This window comes from Dasypus novemcinctus, chromosome 10, assembly GCF_030445035.2.
Source record: "Dasypus novemcinctus isolate mDasNov1 chromosome 10, mDasNov1.1.hap2, whole genome shotgun sequence".
In the NCBI taxonomy this organism is placed as follows: Eukaryota; Metazoa; Chordata; class Mammalia; order Cingulata; family Dasypodidae; genus Dasypus; species Dasypus novemcinctus.
Genome location: NC_080682.1, coordinates 55,723,590 through 55,743,857, shown reverse-complemented (window position 1 = coordinate 55,743,857; position 20,268 = coordinate 55,723,590). Strand labels below are relative to the sequence as shown.

The following is a 20,268-nucleotide window of genomic DNA, read 5'->3' as shown; positions in this document are numbered from 1 at the left end:
AGCGTCTTGGCAACTTTTCAAAGAGGAGGGACTTTGAAGGATTGATATCTTTCTTTGGATTGTGTTTTCCCTTCTCTCCTTATGAGTTTATAATCCCCAAGGAAGTGTGTTAGGTGTTTTTCCTTCTGTTTAGGAATTGGGTAGTTGACAGTTTCCAGTTCCTTGACATCTTTCTGCCTCCAACTGACCAGTTTTGCTGCCACTCCTGAGGCTGGAGCCGCCCCCCACCCCCACCCCGGCCAAGACTCTCCCTTGTGGTCAGCTCACCCACGGCTGGGTTCCCCGTGTTTACGTGTCGCCTGCTGGGATCTGGAAGGCGCGGGAGGAGATCTGGTGCAAGGCCAGGCTTGCTGGCACCCTTTATGTTCCCCTTAATCAACACCTCCCCCACTGGGGAAAAAAGCTGTCTTTAAGTCTTCAGTTGGCTCCTTCTTTTCAAGGCATTCCTTGTGTGATCTTTGAATCTGTGACTCGTGCTGAACTGTGGACCCGTGATTCTTGGGCGCAAGGTGTTCTCCCACACCTCCCCGCTGCCCTGTTCTTGAGTCGAGCAGGACTTTCTGTGTTTGAACAAGATTGGGATTTTTCCTGGGGTGGGGGAGGTGTCCGGCGATTGAGTTGCTTTGGGGGGGGAGTTTGAACAGAAGCTGTTTGTTTTATGGGAACACAAGAAGCTGATGAGAGAGAGGAGGGCTTAATAGGAATGCGTCTGTATACGAACACAAATAGTATTATCAACCTGACTGGAAAATGCTGAAAATGCTGTAACAGCATCACGTGCATGATATCTCTGCTTATGCCAGATGAAGTTTCTGCAGGGGTGCAATGCGCAGGGGTGAGCTCGTTCCTGTGACCATGTCCCGAGTGCTCTTAGCGTCAGAAGACTCCACCTGCTTGGGCAGCCCTCCTCCCTGCTCCTTCCTTTCCTGCTGTGCCTCTGGAGGTGGCAGCACCCTCTCTGATGGGCTAAGATCAGCCTTCCTTTCCTTGAGTTGAGCCTCCTGTCCTGGAACATCTGGGTGGCGGTGGAGGTGGTGACCGGGGAGTGCCTTTTTGACAGGATTATTGTGGCAGAGGAGAGAAGAAAGCCAGATTCAGACTTCCCTTTCAGCCTCAGCAGAGATCAGTGTTCAGTTACCTAATTTGTGGGTTCATCGAATATGTATCATTTTGGATTGCCAAAGACCAACAAACAACTTTTTATTTCACAAAAGAATAATTAAATACAACCCAAACTAACCATGTGGGAGAGTTTACTGAAGTCGTCTAGTATCCCTGATAGCAAAGAATAGCCCCAGGAGAGTCTGGGGGGAGGCTGACTGTAACTGGGCACGGAATTGATTTCTAGGAGGGCAATCCCTCCCCCCGCTTCAGATCCACTTGGGAATTAAAAGCGAGAGCAGCCGTGCAGATTTTTCCAGAGTGGGTTCATCAGGCCAGGCTGAATGGATGTGATGGCAGAACTCTGTGCCAAGTCTGAGAAGTTTACCTGCTTGGGGGTAATCAGGGTGGGACTGATACCATATTGGGTATTGGAGAAAAGGAGTGGGGCTGTTCTGAGTATGAGGGGGAAATGAGTGAATCCATTAAAAATAAATGCTGGACATTCCATTCCCACTTCTTACAGTGCCCTCCCGCAGCTCTGTCACTAGGTGGTTACATGGTGAACTGCTTGACTTGGCATGACTTTGACCATGAGTTTGCTGGTGGCTCAGGCTATGTAGGAGGAAGAGAAGAGAAAGTCAGCTGGGGTAGACATGTGCCTGCAAGCCAGCTATGTAGTTTAAGACATTGTCTTTTTATTTATTTTATTTTTTTAAGATTTATTTATTTATTCCCCCCCCACCCCGCACCCCTGTTGTCTGTTCTCTGTGTCTATTTGCTGCGTCTTCTTTGTCTGCTTCTGTTGTTGTCAGCGGCACGGGAATCTGTGTTTCTTTTTGTTGCATCATCTTGTGTCAGCTCTCTGTGTGTGCGGCGCCATTCCTGGGCAGGCTGCACTTTCTTTTGCACTGGGCAGCTCTCTTTATGGGGTGCACTCCTTGCGCGTAGGGCTCCCCTACGTGGGGGACACCCCTGCGTGGCACGGCACTCCTTGCGCGCATCAGCACTGAGCCTGGGCCAGCTCCACATGGGTCATGGAGGCCCTGGGGTTTGAACTGCGGACCTCCCATGTGGTAGACAGTTGCCCTAACACTGGGCTAAGTCCACTTCACTGTCTTTTTATTTTTTAAGTAAACTTCATATATAAATGTAACATCATGCTTAAAAGTGCACAGATGGTAAGTGTGGAGGTCAGTGAATTTTGAAGAAGTAAACACACCTGTGGATTGAGTGCTGGGGTCAGGACTTAGAGCATCAGTGGACCCCAATCTTCCCTGCCCTCCCTGCTCCATGAACACACTCCTGACTTCCTGCAGCATAGATGATTACTTTTGCCTGTTTTTGAACTGGCAGGAGTGTCTGTCTGCTTTTGCTAAACATGACAAATATTCCATTTCTGCCCTCCTTCACAGGAGGCTGGTTGTAGGATGACCCTTCACCCACTTGAGTTGCGGGTGGAACTCCAACACCTTGGCGATCCCACCTTGGGCTTCAGACCCCAGCATTCGTGTTCAGACGCCCTCAAGCAAGCTCATCTGTCTCCATCTTCCAGCAGAAAGCGTGGCCTTATGCCACCTAAAAGACCCATTTGCGTGGAAGCGGGAGTCTAGAGCAGGCTATAATTGTGGGCTTAGTTTGCATAAGCAAGATTTGGAAAGACATGCTGTATTCCTTGCAAAGGGCACATTACATTTATATCCCTTAATCAATCAAGTCCCTGGGTCTCCCACACGGGCTATTCCTTTCCTTTGTGGGGAGGGGACTGGGCGGGAGGGCGGGAGGCATGGGTCATGGAAAACTGGCTCATCTGCTTTCCTGTGGAATATGTTGTGTTCTAAGAGGGAGACTAGCCCGTATGTAATCTCTCATAATAACTTCTTAAGGAACAGTCATCCACAGGATTCTCTAAATGATTCCCTAGTCTATTTTTCTTTTTATTTGGGGTCAATGTTTGGGGTTATTTGTTTCACAAATTTGTGAAGTACTCTTGTCCCAGACTTCTGTCTAGTTTTAAGGAATGCTTCTTCTTCCTTATATTTTATTTGGTGAGCAGTATGACCTTTTCCTTTAGGCTTTTGCTTTATAAGGTTGAAGTAGCCAATATCTTTGGGGAAGTGTGCGCATGTGTTTTTCAGTAATGAGCAGTGCTGTGCAAACCCTATGTTCTCCAAGTGTATTTACTATGGTGACATTTCAAGGAATTGGCTTTGAAGAAACAGATGCCAAAAGAAGATATACCCACATTTTAATAGTTATTTTTCTCAGAGTGTATGTTCTGAGACCTTGCAGGTGTAAATGTAAATATGGATACATTGATATTATCACATACATTGCTAGAGATAAACAGAAGTGGGATTATATTATACATATTGTTTTGCAATTTACTTTTTTCCCTCTGATTACATTGTATATATTCTTCCACGTCAGTACATTCTGGCTGCTTGTTCTTGTTAAATGCTGCAGAATGTTCTAATATGAATATCCCATATCATATTTATCCATCTCCTTCTTGGTAAAAAATAAGTTCTTTTAAGTTTTGAGCTTTTACAAGTAATGCTGTAAAGAAAAAAAAACACTTCTGCCTGTTTCTCTATGCATTTCTAAGGATAAATTTCTAGAAATGGAATCAGTGAGTCAAAAGATAAGCTCATAATTAATTGTAATGGGGACTGCCAAATGACCCCAGAGACGTTGTACCAATTATACTCCTAACAATAGGGTTTGAGGGTGCCCATTTCCCCACATCCATACCATTTCTCAGTATTACCCCTCTTCTTTATCTTTTGCTAATACGATTGTTTTTTTAAAAATGGCATTTTCATTTTCATTTGTTTAATGACTACAGAAGTTGTGTTTTCATTAGTTTATTAGCCATTTTTTGCCACTTGTTGATTCATTTCCTTTATCCATTTTTCTCTTGGTTTGACTACAGTTTTCTTACAGATTTCTGGGAGTTTGTGTTTGTTTTTCAAGTTGAGGCATAGGATTGTTTTAAAGATACATTTAGGAAAAAAACATCTTGAGTGGCGTTGTTGGCTATAAAGCTCTATAACAGATCAAGTAGGCCTTTTTCTTTTTGGCACTGGTTAAAGGCTTTGGCTTTCTGCTTTGTTTTTATTTAATTAGGTGAAATTTCTCCTCCTGGCTGGAGAGTCCCAGCTGTCTGTAAATGCGTTATCATTTGTGCAGCCCAGGCGGACAGCGATGTGTGGTGGAAAGTGAGCGGGGCCAGGCAGGGGTGGGAGCCTGTTGGAGCCATTATCGCTGGCGCTCAGTGAGAAGCTGGGTCCTTTGCCTCATTTCTCTTAGAAACCGTGGTCTCTCATGTCTTTAGGTTAGAGGCATGTGATCGACAGTAGGACTTCTCTCAGGCTGTGTTGGCTGTTCTGGTCCGTCATGTTTCTTTATTCTGCTGGCATTTCCTAGATCAGTTTTGCTCCCTAAACTCTCTTGGCAGGTTCACGGGGAACCAGTATTCTGCTCTTCATGTCCAGAGCCTGTGGAGAGCTGCCACCTTCCTTATTGGTAAACAGCCTGGGCTGTTTGTTCAAAGGAAGCCAGGGCTGCCAATAAAGGGGGTAGCGGAGGGCCCAGATCCCAGTCATTCCCACGCCCATTGAGGAGCGAGGCAGGCCCTTGACTGAACCCCTTTTGGCACCTTCATTCCTGCCAGGCCACCCTCACTGCCTCCACTAGCAAAGGGAGTGCCTGCTCTGGAGGAGAGTCCCAGCCCAAAATGTCACTGTCTTTGGTGCAGCTGTCACTACTCCCTGGATACAGAAAAAACAAACAAAGTTCAGGGGTATGGTGCTGATGATTTGGGATTCACCATGGGGAGAGGGGAAAAATCACCTCTCTGAGGATGGAGGCCTGAAGGCTTAACTGGGAGGCTGTCTCCACCTCAACTCAGCGTGGGAACAGAGGGCTGACCCTTCTGGGTGTTATCAGGTACTAGATGTACCTGGACCCTCTGTGGACGACATCACACCTGTCCAGCCTTGTTTTCTTGTGAGCTGGGTCTGTGAGAATGGCTCATCCCAGAATGCTGAAATTTGTCTTATGGGCAGCTCTGTCAGATGGTGCTGACGACCTGTGTTATATACAAAGTCCTCATGTTTTATAGGCAGGACTGCAGTCTAAAGTATTAGGGTACAATTGGATTTTTACTGTGAGCCATGAAGAATTATTGGTTTAAGGTCAAACGAACCCAGAGTTGAAGACTCCTTTGTAGAAAATCCTGTAAGGTTGAGGACTAATCCTAACCTCTAGGAATAATTCATGAAATATTTGGTGAAATGCTTTTCATAATATTATAGCAGGAGGTAACCATTCATATACCTCTCAGCCTCCCCACCCACTCATCCATCCATCCATCCGTCGACCATTCCTCCATTTCAGTGCACATCTGTCATTGGCCCTGGGACTGCAGAAGGACACATTCCCTCCTCCTGGTATCAAAGGAGCTTGGGATCATGGCAGAAGACAGGCATGCAAATAGACATTTATAGAGCAGTTGTGGTGAGTGAAGAGAAATAGGTTTGCATAAGTCATGTCCAGAGGTCCAAAGGGGAGCACGTAAATTGACCTGAGGTACTAGGGAAGAAATGAACGGAGAGTTAGGCTAGCCAGGGCATGCTGGGCCTTCTAGGCTAACTGAAAGGAGCTCAGGACTTATCCTACATGGGAGGATCTCCCATGGAAGTATTTGAAACAAGGAGCAATGTGGTCAGGTTTGCTCTACAGTTGTATGGAGGATGCCTTTTAGGGGTCAAGAATGGGGAAGAAAAAACCAGTTAGGAAGCCATTAACATAAAACAGGTGAGAAAGAAGGATTTGAACTTGAGTTATGAGTGGTAAGGATGGAGAGATAAGATATATATGGACAATATTTAGGAGGTAAAAATTGAGTACTAATTGACTGATGTGGGTGGGTGTGAGGGAGAAGGATGTAGAAGGGGGACAGGGTTAGAAGAGAATTCAAGAGTGCTGTTTTGGAGTTCATCACAATATTACTCACAGTAGACCAAAGCTGGAGGCAACCCAGGTGTCCATCAACAGATGAATGGATAGGCAAAATGTGGTCTATCCATACAATGAAAAATTATTAAGATGGAAAAAGAAGTGACATGCTGGTGCATGCTACAGCATGGATGAACCTTGAAGACATGTTGAGTAAAGTAAGCCAGGCATAAAAGAGCACATATTGTATGATTTCTCTTACATGAAATATTTAGAATAAGCAAATTAATAGAGACAGAAAGCAGAATAGTGGTTACCAGGGGTATGGGAGGAGGATGGGGAGTTATTGCTAGATAAGTATGAGTTTTGGTTTAGGATGATGAAAATAGTCTGGAAATAGATAGTGGTGAAAGTTACATAGTATTGTCAGTGTACTTAATGTCAAAGAATAGTCTGCTTAAAATGATTATTATGTTATGTATATTTTATCAGAAATAAATAAAAGAGAGTACTGTTTTGGATATGCTGAGTTTGTGGTAGGCGTGCATGTAGCTTTGGCAGTAGGGGATAGAAGCGTGGAGCTGTGGATGGAGGATGGAGATAAAGGGAAGAGAACTGCGTTGGAGGTTATTACAATATTATTACAATATTATTGAGAGTTATTAAAATAAAGGTTCAACCTACTGGTGGACAGGATGGATTATCCAGGAAGGATGCCTCTACCACTCAGACAGATGGGAGGCAGATTTCTGAAGGGTGTTGAGAGATGGATGGAGAAAGAGGTGCCTTCAAGGGAGTTGAGAAAGAATGGTCAGGGAAACGGGTATGTGGGGGACATGGAGGATGGGAGTGTGGTGTCTGGGAGGCCAAAGAATTGAAGTTTCAGAAGGAGGGAGTGACTTAGTTGGTCCAGTGGAGCACAACTGTGCATAAGGTAAAGATGGAGAATCATCCTTTGGGTTCTGTAGTTGGGAGACTTGGGAGGCCATGGGTGGCTTGGGGGGGACAGACGGGGGAGATGGTGGGGGTGGAACCCACTGATGTCAGGGCATTGAAGGGTGGGCAAACTGTAGGGTTTGCAGGTATTTGAAAGTTATTGTGCCTTTGACTTCTTTCCAGTGTCCTAGTACTTGCTGCCCTGTTAGCAGAGTGCATGGCAGTAACTGGAAGATCTGGAGCTACGCTCTGGGGCATATCGTTCAAATCCTTGAAAGGTCATTTCTTCGTGAATGACCCCTTTCTGCTGATCTCTCATCTGGGCTAATGGTACTGTTCTAATGTGTTCAGTTCGGGGTCGGTCCTTTTATACTTCATATCACTCTTCCTCTAATTATTAGTTATGTAACTACATTAAAATGGTATGTCTTGTGTAATGACATATTATGTACCTGTACTACATCCAGTCTTTATTTAATAGTAATTCTTTAATAGTGAAAAATAATACCTCTTCCAAATGAACTCTGGCTAATCTCCTGGCCACTATCTGTATGCTTTCTTGTAAGATGTATGAAACTCTTGGAAGCTTCTGCTGAATTTTTAGTTTTTTTTTTTTTCCCCTTAAGTGGTTTTCTGATGTGAGTAATATGCAGTGAGAGTTCTAAGTTTTCAGGTCTGTGACTGTTGACTGTGAGGCTTCAATACCAAGATGAATAAAAGAGCCCTTTGATTACCCAGTGGGCTTGTCTGGGTTGCGTTTGGGCTGCCTTCATTTTACAGAAGAGGAAACTGAGGCACAGAGGGGTTTAGTCATTTCTCAGCCTGGCAGTGGTGGAATTAGAGTTCAGAGTCTGTGATGTGTTCTGTAGTCTCTCAAATTTTTTTTAAAAGATTTATTTTTTTATCCCCTTCCCCCCTTGTTGTTTGTGCTCACTGTCTGCTCTCTGTGTCCATTTGCTGTGTGCTGTCTGTATCTGCTCATCTTTTCTTTGGGAGGTACCAGGAATTGAACCTCGGAGCTCCCATGTGGGAGAGAGGCGCTCAATCGCTTGAGCCACACTCAGCTCCCTGCTTTGTTGTATCTCTCATTGTCTTTCCTCTTGTGTCTCCTTGTGTCATCTTGTTGCATCAGTTCACTGCACCTGCCTGTCGCACCAGCCCGCTGTCTTGCTCATCTTGTCCAGGAGGTACCGGGAACTGAACCTGGGACCTCCCATGTGATAGGTGGCAGTGCAATCACTTTTTAAGCCACATCCACTTCCCCCTCTTTAACTTTTAAACTCACTTTGTTTTCTGGACTTTCACAAGCTAATTTTCACAATCTGGGAAACCCAAAGATGTTCATCTGCACAATTGCAGCCTTTTGATTTACTAAACCTGGTGCATCTCTTCTGAAGATAAATTGCTCATCCTGAGCTGGGAAAGCTGTGCTCATTCAGACATGCATATACTAAAGACGGAACTCCAGCAGTAAATACTGCTTAGCTCCGGCACTTGCTAGGTGTACAAACATAATTTGCTCAAGAAGTCAGCTGATGCCTCATGATGGAGAGCCTGTCGTTGCACTCAGGGTGGAGGAAGGGTGCCCAGGTGAGCAGATTGTAGAAGCAGGATGGACTGGTTTAATGGATTAAGCTACTTAAGAAAATTTAAGATAAGGTACTGGTTAATGTGTATTCCCCACCTTGCTTGATGGTAACAGGGCTGGCATTTTTTAATTCCCTGGCAGAGTTCCTCTTCTAATCAGAAGGGATAAGCCAAACAATCGTTCATCTGCTGAAACATGATGGAAGACTATGGATAATTGAAGTGAATCAGCGAGGGCCCTTATTGCATAGGGAATAAGGCAGGGCTGATTGCTGGCCCTTTGGAGAAGTTTTCCCTGCTGCTGGGAGTGCCGAACCGACCATCTGCAAGTGGGCAGTGGTGGAGGTCAGGGTTTGAACGTGTAGAGGGAAGAGATGAGGCTCACCCAGAGGCCAGAAACCTGAATTCTTTGGCCAGCTTTGACCCTGTGTTTAGACGGGCTGGTTGATCTCTGGGTCTTAGTCTCTCTGTATCTTAAAAAGGAGGCACTCTTCAGTAAACACCTTGCAGGGCTGTTTTCAGTCCTTTGGAGGAGGAACTCTATGTAAATCCGAGGTATTATTTTTACAGACTGAAGAATGTATCCTTGCCGGGCAGATGGTGAGGTTGCCTGCTCTGGGGACTGGGTACGTGTCCACAGAAACAAAGGAGGAACACTCAGATAGTCTGTTACCACCGTATTTTACAGATGGGGAAACTGAGACCCTGGGAGGTGAATGACCTCCCCAAACCCCAATTCTGAATCCCGTTTGCTTTTCTTTTTTGGCTTGCATTGTAACCACATCATTTAGAGGGCTTGGCCCATGTTTATAATTTGGCTGCTATTAAAGAGCCCTAGGAATGATCCAAGGACAATCTAAATGAGACCATTGTGTGTTAGAAGACATGCAGTCAGGGTCTATGTTGTGAGTCCCTTAGCTATGTTTTTACAACTGATATCTATCCCCCGAGCTTTTCCGTACCTAAGTGAAGATGAGGTCTCACCTAGCCACTCCCAATTCCAGCAGGCCTCCTCCCTCCCCAGGCTGTGCCCTTTCCAGGGAGGCAGGGAGAGAGAAGGTACCTGGCCTTCTCTGAGTACAACTACTGCAGCGTAGCAGCCTTATGAGGAGTGTCAATAAGGATGCCTGGAAGGAGGCAGGAGTAACAAATACTAGCAGCATTTATTGAACCCCTAGTATAAGCCACCCACTCTATTATATATACCTTACATACATCCGTTCTGTTCCTCTGCAACCCTGCCAGGGAGGTGGGATTACCCCAGTTCTACAAACGGAGAATCGGAACTCAGAAAGGGTAACTAACTTGTCTGAAGTCGTACAGCTTGTTGTAGTTATAAGAGAATGGGGCATTTGAACCCAGGTCTGCCTGACTCCTTAGCCCTGCTCTGTGTGATTTAACAGTTTGCCTTCCCAGTAGATGGAAGGAACCAGAGGTAGGGGTTTAGCCTCACTCGCTGGTCTCCTTGCCTCCCTCCTCGCCTCTTGAGTGACGAATGCCACAGGGCACTCTACTTGCCAAATCATGGCCTCGGCTGTCTCCCATCTCCTGCCATGTTCTATGCCGGGTGGCCGGTGGTGTGCACTCTTCAGAGGGGGCAGCTTTACTGTGGTTTTTCCCACCCTGCCTTCTCGGGGAGTATTTAAAAAATATCTGGCCTTCTGGCTAGGCCTTGCTATTTTTATTTTTGGAATGTCATGGGTTTAATAAGTCGGGTGGGTAAATCTATCTTAGGAGATGTGTTTATTTTCTCTTCTACAATCAGCTTCTACCCTGCAACTGTTGTTGCCTTTCAGAAAATAGAGTCCACAATAGGCCGAATCTCCCAGATGGCTGCCCTGGCATTTGCTCTTTCTTTTCTAGTGTGGGCACTTGCTCCCTCTTATCTCTCATTCTTTTATAGTTGATGGGTTTTGGAAGCTAGAATATTGGCTGTAAACTGTTCCATATGTCTTGCATAAATTTTTTTTTCCCCTCTGATATTAGTGTAATTTTTGTTCTTTATAATAAATTTTATTAGTGAAACCTTTAAAGAGTAGGGAAAAGTACCAGGAATAATACAAAGAAAGCCTGTGTGCCCACCACCCAGCTCTGTTGAATTCTCATATTTGGCCCTACTTGCTTCAGATTGCTTTAAAGAAAGAAGTCTCACAGTTCAAGTTGCTTGTCAGCCCACCCTGTCCCCATTCCTCAGAGGTAACACTGTCCTGAGGTTGGCATTTATCTTTCACTTGCATGTTTTCAATACTTTACCATCTGTAGCTCTCCATTAATAATAGTATGTTTTCAAACTTGACAGCAATGGTATTCTGCAACTGGCACTTTTCGCTTAGTGTTAGATTCCTCTGACTTATCCACGTGGGTCCCATGCCACTCTGGTTTGTTCCGTTGAAGCTCTGGGTTATCTTCCTTTGTGTGGATGTGCCCCACGTTCTCAGCCCCTCTCCTTTTGATGAACACTGACTTTGTCTTACAGTTCTGTGTTGTAACAGTGCCGCTGTGGACGTTCTCTTGCTGTTGTCTTGTGCACATGGACACATTTTTTTTCCCCCAGGTCTTGATTTTGTCCCGGAAGAGGCATGATTGGGTCAAAGGAGTGTGAACATCTGCAGCTTACCGGGAGGGGAGTTGCCAAATTGCTCGAGTTCCTCCACCACTTGCAGCTTGTGGGTTCCTGTTGTTCTGCATCTTCTCATCACTTGAGAATGTCAGATTTTAAGTTTGTTCAAGTCAGTCAAAGAGTACTTCCTTGTTTCAATACGCATTCTTTGATTACAAGTGAGGTCGAGTATCTTTTTATATATTGAGTGGCATTTGAGTTTCCTCATCAGTGAAAGGACCTGTTCATGTGCTTTGCCCATTTTTCTAGTGGGCTGTGTATATTTTCTTAGAGGCTTGTAAGAAAAATCTGGATATTGATCCTTGTGGGTCATGTATGTGGCAGGTACCTTCTTCTGGTTAGTAGCTAATCTTTTAACTTTGTTTATAGTATCTTTTGATAACCAGGACTTGTAAATTTTAATGTGGTTGAATTTGTTAGTCTTTTCCTTTATGATCTGTGCTTTTTGTGTCTTCTTTCAGAAGTCCTTTCTTAGCCTGAGCTCATCAAGGTATGGTTTTGGATCACAGCAAAGATCACTTTACATTTCTGGACTTACTCCTTGTTGTGAAGGAACCTCCTTTGGTTGGCTCTGGTATTTTCCATACTTGCCCTGCCTGGGTGTGTCAGTGCAGATCAGAGTGCAGCCCGTTTCCGGGGACTGCCGAAGTGGTTGCTGCCGTGCCTGGGCAGATGCGGCTGGGCGGAACTTGGGGTCAGAGCAAATTCCTTCTTGACCCTGTGGCTATTTCTGAGAGATGCTGGAGCACTGGGTGGATTGTTCCTCTCCTAAGCCTGGCTTATCTGCAAGTCTGATAAAATTGGTCATAAAGTTGTCCTCCATCCTGTCCGTCAATCACTGCCTGGACTTTTGCTTCCTGCTGCTGCTGTTTTTTGAAGTTGAAAAGGCAGAAGGCAGATGAGGCATATCTCCTGCTCCAGGTTCTCCCCCAGACCCTTGGGGAGGACACAGGTGTGCCTGGAAAGAGAGCACATATAAAAGTTCATCAGGAAGCTCTTTGCTTCTCTTCCTTTCCTCCTAGAAGCTCAGAAATGTTTTGCAAACACAATTTCATTTATCCATTATATTTTTGGGGGTATTTCAAGTATTTATGTATTTTTTAAAATTATGGATATATATGTGTAACCAAGTTTTTTAACGTGGTAGGAGGAACAGCCATGAAAGAAAGAGATCATTAGGGTGTGAGGGAATATAGAGAAAGTGCTTTTGGATTACATATATTTATTTTGTTATTTTAGATAGGTTTGTAGGCTTCTAGTTCAAGAGTTGTCAAACTATGACCCATTATGTTTTTATATAGCGCTCAAGCTATAAGGGTGATTTTTGCATTTTTAACTGGTTGGGGAAAAAAATAAAACATTTGCAATAAGTGAAATGTTATTCTCCTCCCCCCTAAAAAAGAATTCCATTGTTCTCCTTAGTAGACCTTATTTCAAAAATTTGTTCTCAATTGTTATGATTATGTTTTAAATTTCATCAATAAAAGTGTGAAATTTTATTTTCTCTCCTGTTATATAATTACCTACATTATAGCTTTAATCTGGCTTCTTGACCTGCTTAGTTTAAAATATGTGCTCTCTGGCCTTTTATAGAAGTTTCCTGACCTGGGTTTTAACTGTGTGGCCTTGGGTGAGTAACTTTGCCACCTTCAGTTTCCTCATCTGCAAAGTGAGCATGCTGCCTATTTCACAGGGCTGTTGTGGGGAATAAAAAAGAACTGACGTTAAACTCCTGCCACGCATTAAGTGCTTTAGTAGAGATCAGTTCCTCCCTGGTGAAAAGCCAATAATGATTGATTTTTTTGAGTGCTGTTAGAGGGACTTCCGGGTGGGGTGGGGCTCGGTGGTCACCTTTTTAGGTGGGTGTGAGGAGCCACAGCCTGCCGTGGTGCTGTGAGAGCCCAGAAGTGCTCACCTTGGACCTGCACGGGCTGCTTCCCCACAGCTCTGCAAACCCCTGCTACATTAACGCCACTCCAACATAATTTTCCTCATGAAGCGCAATGAAGCGTAACTAAAAAATGTAAGTAACAGCTTCAGGCCCTTAATGAGGCTATAAATATAGGATGAAAAGAATCTATAAAGCTATTTCCTGGTTAAGAACTGTCCTTTTCCTAGACCTCTTCACTTTCTCTTTGCTTGCTCCATGAAAACTAGCCACTGGCTCTCTTTGCTAATTCGTTTTAAGAAGGAAATAAAGTGTTTGTCATTTTGTGAGGGTTGTTTCCGCACTTAGTGGTGAGAAGCACAGAGTAAAGCTATGTGAGGTGTGGACACTGGTGGACAGCTAGGCTCACCCACTCTCCCGGTGACTTGCTCCATCCATAAATTCTTCCCACTGCAAAATTACAGATGCTCTTCCTTCAGGGGCATAGACAGTGTAGATGTGAAATTTGTGAATGCCAAGCATCAGAGATCTTGGGCTGAACCCAAAAGATGTTTTATACCACCAGTTTCCCTGGGTGTTATCTTCCTTTAAGAGATGGGTAAACTGAGGCTGGGACCACCGGAATGAGCTCACAGAGCAGGCTAGATTGCAGAGTCTAGGTAGAGCTGGAGACTTGGCTGCTGTCAGGTTCTTGGAGCCAGAGGTGTGTCCTTCTGCCAGGCTCAGACATCCAGGTACAACTGCTCCCTTCTTGACGGCTGCCAAGCTCTCCGAAACTAAAAGCTTGATGAGAACCAAATGGCCACGGGAAGTGCAAGAGGACAGATAATTCTGGTTCTGTCTGACACTGATGCCACCGGAGCTTCTTGAATGTCGAGAGGCCTTTGGGTGCTTTTCCAGGGACATCTACGAACAAGTCACCGCAGACCAGCTCACTTGGTGGCTTTACATGGTCCTGGACATGGGACATGTGTTTGTGATTGAAGAAATGAAGCAAAGGGAAAACAGACTTACTGTTTTCAGAGGCCTCCTAACATTATGTTTGTTGGCACCAGGAAGTGAGAAGAAGTACGTTCATACTCTGGGGGAGGCTTTAGGGATTATCCATTTGAGATCTGCAAAATCACATGCCAAACCATATGTGTTTATGTATGTTTATGTGTCTTGCTTTGTTGTTTATTGAACCCACAGATCTGATTGTCAGAAAGGAAAGAATAAAATAAAGGTGACTAGGTAGAAATCTGAAAGTAGGACCTATGGATAGTTTGCAGATATCAATTCTTTTTTGCTTGAGGGGGGGATCCGCAGAGGGATAGGAGAGAACACTGAGGGTTCCAATGGGTAGACTTGCCATTTCTTAACAGGGAAAGTCAACATCACTTACTGCACGTTCCAGGAACAAGAGCCCGCGTGGAATGTACCAGCTGTCTGAGTTTTTACAGTTGCCCCAATTTTGGCCCCTTCACCAAATATAAATTTGTGGATGCCAGAGATTTTGGAAGAAGCTGCCACAGCAGGCTGTTTGCATTTGCCCAAAGTGGGAGGACTTGGGATTTTTTTTTTTTTTTACCCTTAGTGCAGATGCTATAGTTATTTTAAGTAAGTGATGTGCTGCAGTGAAAATGGGCAACTCTTTTTCATTTTTCAGCTTAATGAAAAAAAGGAAAGGGAGGAGGAGAAAGCTCAGCTAGCCAACTTCGTGCTAAAGCTTTTCTTTTTTGGATTCTAAATGTGTCCCAAGATGCTGAGATGGGAAAAATATTTCAGCCACTAGAAAGTCCTGCTGTCGGGCTGAAAAGATTTCTAACCTCTTTTAAAGTAGACAGGATAGTAATTTACTTGCACAAATCCAGATATCCCCGTGTCCCTTATTTTAACTATGTATGTACATGTACTTATCCCACTCACGTTCTAGGGGGATGAGCTGGAGGTGAATGGAACTTTCAAAGAAAGAGTACGGGAGGATGGGGAATGAATCCATACCTAAACATTTAGTTTTTCTTCTTGGAGCAGCCACAAATATTTATTGGGGCGTACTGAGAAACAGGTGTTGAGGATACAGAGATGAATGAAACTGTACCTCTCTCTGCCTTCAGAGAGCATACAGTCTAGTGGGGAGGTAATAGAAATACATCTGTGAACACAAATTATGATAAAGGAAAGCTCAGGACATGCTATCAAAGTGAAAAGCAGGCTTCAGATCAGTTGTCAACAAGGGGGCTTCAGAGTAAATGATTTAAGCTGAGGTCTAAAGGATGAACGAGGAGTTAGCCACATAAAAGGTGAGTGGAAGAATTTAGGGGGTCATTGTACAGCATGTGTGGGGGCCCCACTGCAGTGTGTTTGGGGAAACGGTTCAAAATGAGATTGTAGAAGCTCACAGGGGCAGGGCTGTGTTGGGCCTGGTAAACCGTGGCCAGAGGTGTAGATTTATTCTCAAGGCTCTGAGAAGTCATCCGTTATATGTAAAAACCTCACTCTGCTGTGAGGAGAACAAGCTGGCTGGAGTGAGAAGTGGAAGTCGAAGGTTGGTGTAATCCAGCGTTTCTCAAGCTAGACACAATTGATGTTTTGGCCTGGAGAATTCTTTGTTGTGGGAGCAACAACATCTGGTCTCTACCAGTGGCCAGTAGCACACCCCTTCCTTGGGACAAATATATCTTCAGGCATTGTCAGATGTTCCCTGGGGGCAAAATCCCCCCCAGTTAGAACCGTTTGTTTAAAGAGTGTGGGTGGCAAGAGATGATGGTGGCTTCAGTGGGTGGTGGTGGCTTAGGGAGGCAAATTGGATGTGTTGAAGACAGAAACAACCGAATTTGTTTCTGTGCCTTGGTTTCTCCTGTGCTTTTGAGTTTGATGAGATTGTCCCTTCCCTAAAGCTGGAGTCTCTATTCCCTTTGCATATGTAATGGGGCTGCTCAGAAGAGTTCTGTTATCATTCCCCAGGCCCGGGGATTCCTGGTCCCTGAAGGGAAGGCGCTTTGAACCCTGTGGCTAGAAGGACCACCCGTGCATAAGGCACACAGGCGTTTGATCTCTACATGGCACCCTCTCGTTTGTCTAGTCCACACGCCGCCAGCCTTATTGACTCAGAACAAGCACTTTGGAATCTAATCTGGCCAATTGTCTGGCTCCGGAAATGTTTATCTGAATAGGTTTTCACAATTGCAGTGACTTGTCCAGTGGGCTTGCCTTCGAGGAGCTAGCTTCTCAACAGCAAGTGCAAGTGATTTCAAAAAGAACAGAATGACGGTTACATTCTGGAGGCCTGTGGAGTTCTGTGATTGCTGGTGAAGCCAGGGCAGTTGCTATGAAACAGCTGGAATGTGTAGGTTTTCTGGGTTTAATGTTTGTGTCTGGTGGGACGCAGCCCCCTGGCTCCCCTTCTAGGCTCTTCTCTGCCAACTGCCCTCTCCAGTTCCTTAAGCCCTAAGCCCAGTGATGGTGAATTGGTTTCTTGGGCCTCTCTGGTTGGTTGGCTTCTTGGATAGCAGTCTTGAGAGGGATTCTGCTATGGAGTCCGGGCTCAGTGAAGTCGAGTGCCATGATTGATTAGCGATGCCTGCTTGGCAGCATGATAGGAGAAATAGTGGCTCAATAAGATTCCTAAGGAGTGGAGTATAGGGTTTTCCTTCTTTCCACACTCTTCAGTACCCAGTGCTCTGCCTTCTTGCCTTTATGCCTTTGTTGACACTGTTCTCTAGGCCTGAAGAGTCCTTGCTTTTTAGCTCTGTATATCCATCAAGGTCCACTACAGATGCCACCTACTTCCTGAAAGCTTTCTTGGTTCCCTTGCATTTTGACTTTTTCTTAAGAACACTGGGGAACCATTGGATGATATTTTAAAGCCAGGCAGTGTCAGAATCAGTTCGTTCTTTAGAAATATTCCTCTGGTAACAGAGAAGAGAATGGACTGGAGAGGACAAGATTGGAGACAGGGAGGCTAGGTTGGGAGGTTGCAGTAGTAATCCCAGTAAAAGATGGTGACGACTCAGACTGGGCTGTGGGGACGGCAAGTGGACAGGACCTGGTGATGGGCTGCCCGCCATGGGTGATGGTGTAGAGTGGGAACGGGGGAGATTTCTAGGGTTCTGATGTAGACAGTGGGACCAGGCAAAGTCCTCTTGCTCTAGCTTCTCTTCTAGAGTTCCCTGATGAGTATCGAGTTCACATTTTAGGAAGGAGGCAGGCAGGTACATGTATAATCCAGTATAGCGGGGCACAGGCTCTCCAAAGGGATATCCATGGCACCAGGGCTGACCTTTTGCTCCTTGTCTATGACTGTGCCCATTCTGACAGGCTGTATCTGCTTTTTCAAGTTGTAAAATGTTTAGTTTTACCTCGGTAGTGCCAAAACTGGACAACAGAATTTGTACTCATCTCTGCTTGGAGAGGCCAGGGAGTGGCTCAGCACATAGACGGGGTGCTAAAGGGTAAGTAGAGACTTACTAGGAGGCCCAGCAGGTTGGAGGGCATTTGTGGTAGAAAGAATAGCACAGGGGAGGGATAGTGGCATGGAAGAAGACAAGATGTCAAGGAACTGGAACGTCAGTATCTAAAGATGCCTCTCTTTGGCACAGCTTATGGAAGAGGATGGTGAGCCCTGCTGTCCTCCTGCCACCCCCTGGGCAGGTCAAGACTCTCTTCTCATCACAGTAAAGTAATTGGTGTGCCTGTGTGCCTTTCCAGCCTACTGTACAGAGCCCTCATTTTCATCTGTACCTTTAGGACATGGCCCAAGTGTCTGGTTATCACAGCTCGATAAATGCTGACTGACGCAGGAGGGGGCCCTGGACTGATGAATGTGCTGAGCAACTGCCTTTTTTCTTCCTTCCTCTTTCCTCAGGGCTGGCTACGTTCCTCCCAGCTGCTGAGCACACTCTAGCTCTAGATCAGCTTGATCAGATCCTGGATCCCTTGAAAATCTTCCCCAGGACCCACTGGGGGATGAATTCAGCAGCTCCCCTCACCCCTATAATCTTGGCCTTGCCTGCTTGCTTTCCAGTTTAGGGGTGTTGGTTGCAGGTCAGAGCCTTGGCTTTTCATGGCTTTGTTCAGTGGAGCTCACGCTCACTCTGGGGCTCCAGTAACCCATGGCCAGCAGTTCAGTGACCGGCGTGCCCTCTTGGCGCTTAGGGGCCCTGAGTTTAAATTTTACCTTGGCCTTTCCTACTCATGTGCCTCATGCATGTCAGTTTTGTAGGCCTGGGCTCCTATTTCCTAAAGTAAGTTGCTCTCCCAGTATTCCTGCCAACTTGGCTGAAATTCAAGGATTCTGGGATTGTAGTGGCCTCAGAGTCTGTGGCCTGAAAAGATCCCACAGGTCCTAGGGTTGGAGGCACTTAGAGTCCAGCACACACCTTGTTTGGAACCTGAATTTTTCACCACTGCTGATGGTGACAAAAGAATGGATTATCTAATCCACTTTTTTGATGGAGAGAGAAAAAAACTCAGGCATCACCTGTTGTGCCAGGCTAGGTGCTTTCCCGGCATTTCCCATTTATTCCTCTTGGAATTCCTAGGAGGCCCCAGGTGTTCAATCCATTTCTCAGATGAGGAAGCTGAGGCTGAGAAATGATGCCCCTACCCGAGGTCCTGCATAGCCGGCGTTGGCCGAGCAGCAGCACTTTTGGGTGTGGGCTCAGGGTAGTGCTGCTCCCTCATCTCCCTGCTCCCTTTCTCCAACAGAGAGCCAGCTGCTGCCGGGGAACAACTTCACCAACGAGTGCAACATCCCGGGCAACTTCATGTGCAGCAACGGGCGGTGCATCCCCGGGGCCTGGCAGTGCGATGGGCTGCCCGACTGCTTTGACAAGAGCGATGAGAAGGAGTGCCGTGAGTGCCGGGGCCGGGGCTGGCCATCCGGGGCCAGGGCGGGGGGCCTGGGCTGGTTTGGACCCTGCAAACGTGGCTTGCTGCAGGCTGGTGGATTCGGGCCTCGGGGCAGCAGTCCTTCCCCTTCCACTCTATTCCTCTGGCTCAGGGCAGCACACTCTGTACAGAAGTGGGGATCTTGGTGGTGATGGAGCCACAGCCAGGAAGGACAGAGGTTTGTACCCGCAGGCTCTTCTACCCTGGGATAGTGTTATTGCCTTTGCTTTGCACGAGAGGAAGCTGAGGCTCCCAGAGGGTTTTGTCACTCACAACAGTAAGGAACAGATCCGGCGTTTGACCCCAGAGCCGCCTGACCCGAGGCCCGTCCATGCCGGGAGCAGATCAGCATGGCGCTTTCTAGACCGTTCAGTAAGGCAGAGCATCACGTCAAGTGCCCAGCATGGAGGTGGCACTGAAGAGACTGCAGTTTGCTTCCTCGTGCCCTTTTCTCTGCCGATGCTGGTGGCGTCGTCTTCAAGTAGGCAGCACCAGGATCTGGTGGAATCTGTGATGCTCCCCACCCCACTCCTTATTTGTTCTTTTCCGTTTCATGCCCTTGAAACAGGCGTGCTGTTCGGGTTGGTGATAATCCAGGAGGAAGGAGGCACCTGGGACGGAGGTGGAGGGGCTCACAGGGGTCAGATGACCACGCTTCCTGCCCCGTAAAGGCGTGTTCCTCTTACTCCCCAAATTCTGACTCCACGCTGGACTCGCAGGTGCACCTGGAGTGGTTGTCCTCCTAGGCACCCTGGCAGGTGGAAAGTGCCCCCCAGGCGTTGTGGGCACAGGATTGCCCCGTGGGTGACTGCCTTGGGGCCACACAAGTGGAGAATGGTCCTTGACCGTATGTCTTGGTTCTTTCCTTAGGCTTCAGGCAACTCTTGGATGGGAGGACCGATATGTTCTGGCTCTGAACCTACTGTCCCTGGAAGCCAGCTGATGAAAAATTGCCTCTGTAGGATAGCGTAATAATTTTAACTTTTAACATAGTTGCTGCCTGTAGTTCGGGGCCTGGTCTCTGTGACACATGGGCAAGCACGCTGGGCTTAGAGCCCAGACTCCAGAGCCAGCCCCTCCTCACCTGCAGCGTGTTCACTGCGGCCAGTGGCTGCTCCGAGACCAGCCCTTCCTGTGTCCAGGGGTTCTGATATCCCTGATGCCTGCCCTCACTCTTCAGAGAGGCTTTGGCGGGATAATGGAGGCAGGGGGAGGGCTTTGTTTTCTGGAATATTTCCTTTTATTTGTTGCATGTGGCTTTTTTGCATTTTTATTTTTGTAGAATTTTTAAAAGTATTATGTC

At 46.3% G+C, this 20,268-nt stretch overlaps 1 protein-coding gene across 13 annotated transcripts in view; it reads left to right on the top strand.

The window, feature by feature from the left end:
- LDLRAD3 (low density lipoprotein receptor class A domain containing 3) overlaps window positions 1-20,268 on the top strand; it is a 262,626-nt gene that overhangs the window by 59,832 nt on the left and 182,526 nt on the right. For all 13 annotated transcript variants that reach the window (XR_011649916.1, XR_009187590.2, XR_009187589.2 and 10 more), the window contains one exon: window positions 18,783-18,929. Coding sequence is in view for 10 of the 13 variants with exons in the window: in XM_071218097.1 (XP_071074198.1) it covers window positions 18,783-18,929 (147 nt within the window). In the remaining 3 variants the exon portion in view is untranslated. The remainder of the gene's footprint in view (window positions 1-18,782; window positions 18,930-20,268) is intronic.